This window comes from Anser anser (genome assembly GCF_964211835.1).
Source record: "Anser anser genome assembly, chromosome: 4".
Classification (NCBI taxonomy): Eukaryota; Metazoa; Chordata; class Aves; order Anseriformes; family Anatidae; genus Anser; species Anser anser.
The window spans coordinates 20,615,601-20,628,332 of NC_139724.1; the positions used below are offsets into that span (position 1 = coordinate 20,615,601).

The following is a 12,732-nucleotide window of genomic DNA, read 5'->3' on the forward strand; positions in this document are numbered from 1 at the left end:
TCCTTAACATGTCAAACCCCTGGAAGCATCTAGGAGTTCACGTGATGCTTGTATAGGAGACAATTCATTTCTCTCTCCTACCTACTGGAGGCTGAAATGTTAAAAAATTACAAATCAAATGAGCAGCCTACCAAACACAAATGTATATAAGAGGTCATGAACTATTTCATTTTCAAATGTAATAATAATATGCTATGGATTTTAATTAGACTTCTGCTATATTAAACTGGGCAGTTTGGAGCGCTCCAGATGTTCAGATTTTAAAAAAGAGTTCTGCATGAAGAGATGTTTTAGAAAGCTTCCCTCCCTTTCACTTCTCTCTCATTTTTTTCAATGTGCTTTCTCACTGTCTCTGTTTTGATCCTTGCACTGCTCCCCATAAATGTGCTACAGCCCAGGCGTGGGGGTTCTAAACCTGGGGCGAGGGAAGCAGATTGTTGTCAGAAGTACCTTTTGTGACTAACGCCCAGCTGGCTTGTGATGCTGTTTTACTGACAGTTTGCTTAGCTCTCCCATTTTATTTATTTGCTATTTGCGGTCATGGCTCGGTTTTGTTTGTAGATTTGTGTGTGTGTGTATCAGTGCCATTTATTTTTGCTGTGATAGATTAGCATAAGCATCCTGTAGTCACTCCAGCTGGCTTCCATTTTCTAAAGCTTTGGCTCCCTCACTTTTGCTACTCCTAAGGAGACTTCTCCCTTCAGTCTGCTCAGTCCCCATTAATATCAATGGGGGTGGAGCATGCGGATCGAGGGAAAGCGTCTGTTGGAGTGAGCGATATATGGCAGGCAGCCTTTGTCACACGAGGAGAGGAACTTTTATTACCATCTGCATTTTATATTGATGTCAGATCTGTGCAGACCTTGTTTGTGCAGCTCATCTTTATTGCCTCAACCCTGCTCCTTCTGTCACCTTCCCATCTTCAGCATGCTTTCACAGGCAGCACATACAAGGAGGGAAGGGGGGAGGTACAAGGCATATATATATATATGCATATATATATATATGTATACAAGGAACACTTTCAGTTCCCCACATGATGAGATTTGTATTTCAGTGAATACAGATGCAATAACGGCTAGATACCTGACAACTGGAAATTGTTGTGTGGATGACAGTCTTACATCACTCTTTGTTTGGGATGGTATTCAGAGGGCTTTGTGTGTGGTTTAATGGGATATTGTTTTGTTTCTCTCAGGCTCAGATCACAGTGAATGGGAACTCTGGCACTGCTGCCAGCCCAGTGAGTCACTTTCAAAGGCCTTTTTCCCCTTCTTCAGCTTACCCTCCACCAGCTTCTCTCAATTCCAACATTGTTATCATGCAGCATGGCAGGATGATGGGTAAGCCTTGCACAGAATGTTTGCTTTATACATTACGCAACGTATTCCAATTCATGTGGCCAAGATTGCAAACAATTGCAAAGTGCTTCACATCCATAATGAAGGTATTGTCTATTCATCTACTTTGGGAAGTAAATGCAAAAAATAATAGCATTTATTGGTAGATATAATTTTGCTCCTGAACTGGATTTACTATTAAGTTTTATTGCTTATCCTTATGTTTGTGAGAGTGACCTCTTGCCACTTTTCCGCTAGCTTTCCTGAGGAAAGAGAGCATGTATTAAAACAACTCAACCTGTACAGCCCATTTCAGGGTTTGCCCTCTTTAAGAAACCAAGGACGAACTTTGTACATTACTTCTCCCCACAAATCCCATTATCTCCAGTCGAAATACTGCCAACAAAGGGAGGGGCTCTGGGCTTTTAAACACCTAAAGCCATGTCAATTTAAAATTTGTTTATGTATTTTGTAGGACATTGTTGTGTTTGGGGGGGTGGGTTTTTGTGTTTGTTTTTGTTTGTTCGTTTAAATACTTACATTAGCCTTATAGCAGAGCTTTGCCAGTGCAATCTCGTTCTGCAAGTACAATCATTTGCTTGCTGCTATTTCTATTAGTGTTTGCATATTCAGATAAGAGTATATACATGGTCCAGGATCCTGGATGTAGTCCAGAAGTTTACTTTTTTTGTTTTGTGTGAAGGGAAATTAAATGACAGTTCTGGCTCTGAGACTTAGGGCTTAGATAGGTGCTGCTGTCCATATCTTATTACTAAGTGCCATAACTGTACATAAGGGTTTTTCCACATCCCCAAATACTAGATTCTTTGACTGCTTCCAGGTTGCTGAGCTAAAGGTGTATCAAGATTTAGAGACACCTGCAACAAGGAAAGTGTTTTCCTATGATTCGTACTCTTGTATGGTGTTGAAGTTCTGTGGTCCACAATAAGTCTGATTTATTCTCCTTGCTAATGTAAAAATCTGACTGATGGCCTCAGTTTGAGGACGACAGAGAATGAAGGATCAGGTCCCAAGTGTTTTCTAAATTTAACGTCATGCATTTTGGGAAGAAGGTCCAAGTATTCAGATGTGCCACACAGAGTTGCCCCTCACCATATATGTGTAGCGCTGGATTATTTGCAGGACTTCAAACTTGAGTAAACAGCTGAAATAGTCCTGCCAAATCCAGCTCTCTGCAGTAGGAGTGAGCAGAAATATTCAAATTAAAATCAGAGCTTTCGGTCACCAGAGCTTCATTCACTGATTTATATTAAAATCCAAATATTTTCTTGAGAATAATCAAGGGATGTTGATGTCACATGAAAGGCAATTGTAATTTTCAACAGTAGTGTTAGAATATTTATTTTTACTCTTTACATTAATTTATCTTGTGGTTGAAATGTCTTGTGGGCACTGTACCTGCTCTTGCAAAAAAAAAAAAAAACCAAAACACGGTTTGTCATAGCAACCCACTAATTTATTGAAACATACTGCTTGATGGAGTAGGGCTTTTCTTCCTGCATGTGAGAAGGAAGTCCATCATCTTCAGCAGTACAAATTGTCACATGATACACAGCAGTGAGGTGGGCTTTTTTGTTAAATAAATGACTTGCTCTAAATTTTAGAGGGAGATAGTAGTATTGGCCTTTTTTTTTTTTTTTTTTTTAAAAAAAAACAAGGATTCAGGGGAGAGGAGTAGAAATATTGCAAACCACCGTGAACCAGCAGCAGTCTGCACAGTTCACAAGTTCTGTAGGTGGATCCTAATGCTGCTCTATAGGTGCCAAGTTTCTGAGGTCCATTTCTTTGGATTATCTAAGAAGCTACTTAAACAACCAATATAACTTCAGCAGGTGAAAATTGTACGTAGGATGTTTTTTTGTGGTTTTGTTTTGTTTTGTTTTTTGTAATTATCATGCATCAAACTTTATGTTTCTAAATACATTTCGCCTAAGTCTTTATGGAGATCTGGCTGAAATGTATTATTGTGCTTACAGAACAATAATTTTCTATATTTTGCTAGATTTGGGGGAGGAGAAGTTCAGAAATTCTGTCATTAGTATAAAGGATCGATAGGAAAGGTGCAAGAGTTTATAGGAGAAAGATTCAGCTCCCACTATTTCGCAATAGATGTCGCTGGGTTTGTGTTTTTTTGCTTTTTTCCTGAGCAAGATGCAGCAAAGAAGTACATCTAGTCTAATAGCCTAATGCATAAATAAGTTTATAATTCAGCCCCAGCTAAGATGATGGTTTTATGAAGTGTTATATATGTATGTGTTTTTTAATATTATTGTCCTTCTTTGTAAAGTATACAGAAATTGGGAAGCGTGTTACAAGTGCCAAGTATGATTATTTTATCATTATACAATATTCTGTCATGTTATCTTTACAGAGTCCACAGAGACATATTCACAGCATGTTCAGAGTGTTGGCAGCAGCAGCACTACCAGTACAATACCAATCTGTAGATCCTCAGAGGAAGAAAAAAAAATTACAGTCATTAAAGCTCCACATTATGCAGGGATTGGCCCGGTAGATGAATCTGGAATCCCTACAGCAATTAGAACGGTAGGAAATTCTGGGGAATCTGTATATGAACTCATACAATGAATTGATTGTTGGTAATGGGTTTTTCACATTCTTCCAGTCTTATATAATGAGGAATACAGCACGCGTAATCAGGCAGCTCGTGAATATAATATTGTGTGCTGACGGAAAAGGAGAATGCTGATGGGAGCATAATTGGGCAACTTCATGTTTCTAGTTTAATTAGAAGTAATCAAAATTTTCTGTTTCTTTCTTCAGTTGTGTTCCTTCCCTTTTGGAGATGTGCAATAATTGTGTTGTTGTTGTTTCTAAAGTCAAGTTCATATGTACTATATTTCTGTGTAAGTGCAAGTACACATGTATATGTGTGTATATATATATATATATATAAATCTCACACTCCTGCATTTTGGGGAGCAGTGGTTGTCATTTGACAGTAGTAGTATAGTGTAGTATAGAAACAGTGTAGTATAGAAACAAATAGTTTCATGCAGATAATAATCTAAGTGACTCGTATTTTTGCAGAAGTGCAATATATGATCATAGTGCCCGTGGGTGACATAAACAAACAGTGTGGAAACCTTTTCATTGTGACTAGCCCACTTTTGATCATCTGCCACTAGTCACTGCTTGAGTGGTCCCGGGATGTCGGACTGAAGAGTTTTGTTTTCATTGTGCTGAAGCATTCTTTCCATTCTGCTGTCAGGGCAGCCTCTTCTGGCTGGTCCAGAGAGCACAGTGGCAGCTGCACTAGGTCTGTAAGGAAGTGCTTACTGGCCTTCCCAGCTGGAGAAGTGCTGTGCTAGACGGAGAAAGAGTAAGAAGAGTGGGAGCCAGGATGAAAGCAGCAGAGCCCTTGCAGGTGAAGTCTTTGTGAGGTGCAAGGATGTAGCAGCTGTTGGATATGTCTTCTCTGCCAGTACTGACTTACGGGGCTGTGGTGTAATTGCCAAGAACCAGTTCAATGGATTGAAAAATTAGGGGGAAAAGCAGGAACTGATGGAGAAAAGCAATAGGAAAAATACAGAATAAGTGGTAAGCTGGGGACAATTTTGGTAAGAACGGGGGGAAACTGGCATTTCTTGCTTTATTTTTGACATAAAAATAAGACAATCATAATCGTTTAAAAATGAATACATTTCTTTGCAGTAATGCTCTAGCTTCCTACCCCTTCTTTAAGTAAATATGTCCCTATGCTTTATACAGGATAAAGTCATTGTTTCTGTTCTTTTTTTTTTTTTTAATAGCAGATTGGTCTAATAGGGTGCATATTAGTTACATACGAATATAACAGAAATCCCCCTCAAGTGCGCTTAACAGAGTTGGCAACTTGCCAACCTATATTTAACTTTCAGATTGTATGGTCTGATACTCTAAGATTTTCTCCTGAAAATGTAATGTAATTTGAATTAGGACATTTTTCATCTGGATTAGCCTTTCATTTTTGGTTATATTTCAATTTCAAAATGTCTTGCAGCTTGTAAACTTAGCGTTACAGAACGGATTCTGATGATGAGGCATAGGATTATGCTAGCATGTCTGTGTCTGTCTGTCTCATATGCTATTTTGTGTCCTTATACAGTGGTTTTTTTTTAAGATTTAGCTGGACTTGAGGTCATTTTCAAGATATTGATTTGAGATTACATTTTAAGTATACACAAGTGTATTTGAGCCTGTTGTTACCCCAGTTATGTGAGAACAAAGGTGATACAGTTGTCAGCAAAAACTCAAATATGCTGCACCTTGACAGCTCTCAGAAGTGCAGTACTATGCAGAAGCATGCAAAAGTGCTATAACTGCACTTCCCATGAACAGGAGAAGGTAGGATATATCACTCACTCTCTGTCCAAGGTCAGGGGGAAATCCGAATAGGAATCTTCTCCCAGAAAGTTCAGACTTACACCATCTGAAGGGAGAAAGTTTTCAAATTAGTTGAGCTTATGGTTGCATGCAAAGTTCATAAATTTCTTATTTTTCCATCTCAATGAAAATGGCAATATTCTATTAAAAAAGCATTAAATGAAGATTCAGAGGTGATAGGTAACATATACATTGTGTTCTCAAATGCTATGCTACTCAAAGGGAAGCTTTTAAATAAGAATTTGAGAGTATCTGTATTCCAGATTTGGAGAGCTTTTCAGGAGTAGTGATTTTTCAAGCTGTAGTGATCTCCTGCGAGTCTCTTTTCCCTCAGAGCATGGTTAGTGACAGCTGTTCAGCCAGGGAAAGCAGTGATGTTCCCTTCGCTTTCCATTCCTGCAAAGCCTTTGCCCAAAGGTGCTGAGAGGGGAAGGGCTGCTATAAAGCTGTCCCTTCTCTCAGAACCTCCATCCCATGTCAGCATGTTACCTCCATACCGCTTTAGCTCCTGCCAGCTCTGGGAAGTGCAAACCCGAAGCCTGAAAATTCAGATCATTGTTAAGTTCTGCCACCGTGCCAAGCCCTGCCCCAAAGATGATGAAATTCCAAGGCTTTAAAAATGAAGTCTTTGAAAAAGAGAGTAAAAAGCTGTTCACTCAGAAAAGCAGTCAAATGGCAACACTAGACTTCACTACTGACAGTGTCCTATGAAAGGAAAAAACAGATTCACAGAAAGCAGTATGACTGCACTGCTTTAGACTATCCAAAATGATTGATTCATGTCTAACTATCAAAATTAATCTGTGCACTATAAAGGCCTCTGTTTAATAAAAATGAAAAAAATCAAGTCCCACCAGATTTCTTTTCTGTAGTTAGTGATGTAACATTTCAGCTAGGAAAAACAAAACACACACACAGAAATACACACAAAAAATACACACAGAAAGTCCACTGAAAATCATAAATACCCACAAATTCCTGCTTTAAATGCATACTTTCTAATGGATTATTAGAATACTGCAATGATTTTGGAGTCTCCTAGGTACCAATTGCAGATACTCGTATGTCCTCCTCATGCTATTTGGCTAATTGTTCATTCACGTATGGTGATAACGTGTTCCAGCCTTTAATTGCAACAACTATAATGTATGCAAAGCAGGATGTAATCTGAATGACTTGGTGCATTGTGAATACAGCTAGTTCCTCAAACAAATGTTAGCATGTGGGGTTAGTGAATATAGATTGAGGACGCGTATTTTAAAATTAATTTATTCTATTCCTGAACTAATCCTATCTGGTTTATAATGTAAAGTCAAATTATTGTCTGAGGCTTTAAACCCAGGGGTGAGGGATGGGGTGGAGGTGACGAGATAACAGTTCAAATGTTCAGAAAGGTGTTGGGAGATTTTCTGCTCTAGTTACATGGCAGCTTCTCTATAGCTACTCTCTGTGTGGAAGCCTCCTGTGGATTAGCAGAGGACCTGACAGATTAGGAGGGTATGGCAAAGATATATCGATGTCCCTTGACAAACAGCAGTGTCAGAGCTGTTGTATTTTTGCACTGTTTCCTATCTATTCACCTACCACTGGTTCAAGCTCTTTTGAAGACCCTTCTTGGCCCAATTCAATCAGAGAGGAATGGGATGATTATAGGTTTGTACTGTTGTGTGAAATGAGGAGCATCATGGAGGTTAACCATATCAGCATGAATTCCTTCAAAGCTGCTGGATTTGCTTGTGAACTTTTGAGCATTTATGATCTTGTAGGAGCAGAGTTCTGCTACTGTAGATGTTTAAGGGAAACAATGTTAAAATGGTCCAGATCTGCTTCTGAGAATCTTCTCATTGGCAGAAGTCAGGAATGTTTGTAGGTACAGAAGGCCTTCGTACAAAACTGTATCTCCTCCATCCCTCTCTTGCAGTCAGGTCTGGGTAAAAATCATAAAGTGCCACTTAAATTTCTTTCTTCCCCAACAGACCTCTGAGTTCCTCAGCCAACTGTTAGCTCTTCCTTTAAACATTTTTTTAAAGTCATTTAGTATCAATTTCATGAGAACTGATGTTAATTCCTCAAAATGGAGAAGATTTTCTGCCTAGTTCACCAAAGTTAACAAAACAGATTATTTATATGCAGTAACTTTAACAAGTATTTAAGGCAAAAGTGTGATTCAGTAAAGATGGCATTGAGCCAGGTGAACATACTCAGATCTGGAGGCTATTTTGTAGAGAATAATAATATGTGGATTTTCACTTTTCATAGTAAAGAGAAGTAGGCAGTGTGACTGCAGATTTGGCATCAACTAATGCAAGATCCCTCCATAAGAAGGGTCCTCATAATTATTCCTGTGCATCATCACATTCTAAGATAATTTTGTACATCTGCATTAAAATTTTTGCTTTTCTGACTACAGTGGAGCAAGTAAAAATTTAGGATCTGAGCAGAATAATACTGCAGATATGTTTGCCTTTGTGTTACCTCTTTTTCAAAAGTACTGTCATCCAAACTCAAACAAAAATACAAAATGCAAAGGAGTAAAAGATAGAACAATTAGAAACATGGTCAAAAGTTGATATCAGGAGAGTTTGGAAACTTTTAGACTGCTTAGTTTAAAATAGTAAAGACAACTACAATTTAGTGAGTGATGTTAAAAGGTATATTGTTTCTCTTTTCTCAAAATAGAATAAATGAAAATTAAGTTGCCTGGAAAGGGAAATTAAATACTGTTTGATTAAATACTGCTGATTAAATACTGCTTGTTTACAATCCAAACATTAATTCTTAAATATAGTATTGCCTTAATTCTTTTCTCATTAGTATTCCACCGTATACGTGCATCATTTAACAATTGTATTTTGAAGGTAATATAAATTGGAAATTGCCAGGAGTTAAAAAGAAGCTCTTCTTGTAGGCTTATAATTGCTGAGGTGTTTGTATTTTCCTGTATAGTGTTCTAGCGTTCATCATTGTCGAATATAGGGCACTAAGAAGATAAACTCTTGATCTGGCACGAATTCCTGTCTTCCTAAGTATTCTCCAAGATCAAAGTACAGAACTTACTCAGTCTTAAGTGCCTCCCAGAACTTGTTGCAGGGATGGGAGAGGAACAAATACACCGTCTGAAATAGATGGAATGAAAATGATTACAATGAATGGGGGACAAAGCATGATAAAACTAAACCTGTGTCCAGAATAACATTAAATATCTGATCAGATCTGTCCACATAGGTGTTCTTATTTCTTCATTATTTGAATTTAATTGTTAATTGTTAAAAACTATATTTTATTTAGACAGTTGACAGGCCAAAGGATTGGTACAAGACAATGTTCAAGCAAATCCATATGGTTCATAAGCCTGGTAAGTATGCTGTTTTCTTGGCTGTGTAGTTCTTGGTGGTATTAAAAAAAATGCACTTTTCTTCATTTTGATTAGCTGCCATATGAAAATGCAAATGTTCGCAAAGTGTGAGACAGTGAATCAAATCAAATGGTTGAATTTGATTACAGAGTTTGCTGCAGACAGAGCAATTTTCCTCTTCTAGAGACTGTATATTTACAATGGATTTATTTTATTACTAAAACTAAAAATTAAAGTGATTAAAATAGGCATGCAACCAGTGTGATTCCATGTCACCATGGAATTCAGTGAAGCAATCCTCATCTCTAGTGTCAGGGATGAGCGATTGGCCACTGTAAGTCTCCCACCACACCATCTTTCTTTTGGAGAGCTCACGTGTTAGAACAGTGCAGGCTGATTTGAGGGTACGTTTTCTGTTTGAATTGCATTTTTTTCCGTATAATTTTTTTTGGTTTGCTTTGCTTTGCTTTTTGCTGAAACGGAGTTTGGCAACATTAGTAACTTTAGAGTTAACTTCCTCTAGTGAGAGGAGCGCAGACAAAAGGTAGAGAGTAGGCTTGGGGAAGGGAGTAGAGCAGATAAACAGCTATAACTTATATGGGGCTAAACAGTAATATATAACTTGGGTGACATTACAAGAAGATACCATTTCACTAGCAAGATGGCAAAATAGCTTATGGTAAGTGTAATAGGAAAAGAGTGAATTCAGAAAACGCCTACATGAGATGAAAAAAAGAAATACAGCACTTGATATGGTACTAATCTTGTTTGAATTTGCAAAAACAAAGCTGTGTTGCTATGATAAACTGGCACATACTACATTACTGTAACATGTATATTTCTTTTTGTAGATGACGACACAGACATGTATAATACTGCCTATGCATACAGTACTGGTAGGAATTATTCCCTCACTTCAAAATAAGTCTTTTGTTAATGTCAGCAAGTAACAGGGGTAGTTAACTATTCACGCTTGCTTTTTTAATGCTTGCATAAACACTTTTTATCATCTTGTTTGATCTCAGTTGGTGTTTTTCATGCCTTTTTTCTCAAATGAAACTGAGTTTAATTTTGGTTTCATTCTTGCCACAGAAAAGTATTACAACTGTGGGCCTCTTACTGCAGATGGGGTGCACTGTAATACTCTAGTTTCTGATTACATTACAGATATTTTCACTAATGAGTATAAGCAACACAGCCTTTCGTAATAAAAAGGAAAAGAGATCTACTGTGTGAAAGTACAAATACTAATTACATATATGGGAATACAAAAAGTCTTAAAAATGCAATAATAGTGCCTTATAAAGATGCTTCTGTTTTATGAACTTGTTCATATTTGTTATAGGCACTGGTGATGATGTCATTTAGCCACAAGAAAAACATATTAATCATATAGATAAATAATTGTTAAATAATAATAAATAAATAATATTACGTATTAATTAATAATATCAATATTAACATATAATATTATTAATTATTAATAATTGAATAATAATTAATAATATTAATATTAACGTATTAATATGTTAAATAATAATAAATAATCAGAATATTATAATCGTGTGGCAAAATTATTTACTAGAACCAAAAATGGAAGTGTGAATACACCATATGTGCAAAAAAAACCATCATGCCTTGTGCAAAAATGCCATTCATAATTCTTCCATTTCAGTGTTAATGTTGCATTCAGCATGCTCTCATACTACCTCTTAGCGTAATATTGAGATCATTTGTGTGTGTGAGTTATTCAAGATCCTATTCAAGATATACAATTGCCTACCCATCCCAAACTAGCAGTAATTATTAAAACAATATAAGAACTGTGCATTTTCTGCCTCTCCTCCTCCGGCTGGACATAGAAAAACCGAGAGACAGGATGAGCCTTAGGGTTAATAACTGGTTGTCATTAACAGCTCTGATAGATACATACAGCTAATAACTCTTCTCTCCCTCCTGCCCCCTCCCCCAATTAATCATTAATTTCTTTGAACTTCACTGCATTTTCCTGTGTGTCCTGTAGCTTTATACATAAATGTATGAAAAGTATTATAATGAATTACATAGCATGTACGTATAATATATATAATATACTTTTAAAAATGCATTTACACATTTTTATAACCTTGCAACTTAATTAACTGTGGATTCTTGTAGCATTCTATGTTTTATTAAAATTCATTCTCATGCTGTGACTATTTCTGTTTTTGTTTTATGTTAGGTAGCTACAGTCCATCCTTCTCTGCTCAGGCACACCCAGCTGCAAAGACACAGACATACAGACCATTGTCTAAAAGCGCTTCTGACAGTAGCTCCGATGCCTTTAAGGTCTCGTCTCCTTTACCACCTCCACATGTGCCACCTCCAGTACCACCACATCGTCTGCGGGAAAGGATTACACCAGAAAAGTAAGTTAACAGATTTTCAAAAAGTGTTCTCGGTATGTATAGTACTCCAATTATAAGATACCATGAAGGAAAAAATAGCAGCTATAGAATGATATGAATGTAAGGGCTTTACTTAAAGGACAGTCAGGTGATGAGGGGTAATCTTCATAAGCAGTGCAGGCATCATGTATAGTGCTGCCATTTCTTCAACCTGCTGAAGAAGTGCATATTCTTACAAGTGATACCGTTTAAAAGTATTTGTCATTCTCATTGGTGGGATTGTCCTGCTTGTTGTGTTTCAGAAGAATCCATGCTCTAGCAGCTGCCTTGAATAGTTAGTCCTGAGTAGGAGAGACTGCTTAGGATATCCAGTAACAAAGCAAAAGAGTCTAAATGTTGTTTTTAATTGAAATTCAAGAAGAAGCAAAGCTTACAGGTATAGCAGTCAACCTCCATTTCTCAACAACTCAGAAGAGCTTTATGTCCCGTTTTTAATCTCTGTCTCCTTTTTGGTAGACCAAGAAGGTGTTTACAGATTAAAGGACATTTGAGATTTCTCACAGTTTTCCAGCTACACAAAAACAGATCCCAGTGTTTAGTGTCCAGTCTGGAAAAAGTTAATAACTCTGGAAATAACCATCTACCCTTCTGATATACGAAGTGCCCTGTGCACCAACTCTAGACTCTTTTGGCGTAACTGTAGATAATATCTCAGACAAAAAGTTTTTTATTTAGTGTTTGCATTCATGAGTGCTGTGCATTAATATAACATTATACTATTCTCCATTTATGTGTGTGAGTATTTATATATTTTAATATGATTTTAAATCACTGTTTGTTCCATTTGTGGCTATAAGCCCATCTTCCCTAATTACCCTCAAGCAACAAAACAGAAGTAGCCCATTTTTTCAGTTTGGACATTGTAAATATTTTTATATGTAGAATTTGAATGATGTTAAATAGTTTCAAATCATTTGCAGTTTACATAAAATACAGTAAGAAAAAAAAAAGGATACTAAGTACTAAAAATTAAGACTTATGATTATGGCTTTTTCTAAAATCTGTAGGTAGTGGCAATTCAAAAAGTAATCCAGCAGGTATGTATACTGCAGATGAAAATGAGATTGCTCGATGATTATTGATTTTGGCTCCTCCTGTTGCTGAAGACAATTTTCAAGTGGAAATGATGGGGGTTAGAGTTGGACTACCTCCCAAAGGCCAAGAGGCTTGAATTTGTTAGCAA

At 37.0% G+C, this 12,732-nt stretch overlaps 1 protein-coding gene across 9 annotated transcripts in view; it reads left to right on the forward strand.

The window, feature by feature from the left end:
- SORBS2 (sorbin and SH3 domain containing 2) overlaps window positions 1-12,732 on the forward strand; it is a 160,006-nt gene that overhangs the window by 98,677 nt on the left and 48,597 nt on the right. For 6 of the 9 annotated variants that reach the window (XM_083836402.1, XM_083836405.1, XM_083836404.1 and 3 more), the window contains 5 exons: window positions 1,199-1,343; window positions 3,733-3,908; window positions 9,036-9,102; window positions 9,954-9,998; window positions 11,324-11,510. In XM_083836402.1, coding sequence (XP_083692528.1) covers window positions 1,199-1,343; window positions 3,733-3,908; window positions 9,036-9,102; window positions 9,954-9,998; window positions 11,324-11,510 — 620 coding nt within the window. The other 3 variants (XM_083836400.1, XM_083836401.1, XM_083836398.1) reach the window with 3 other exon arrangements.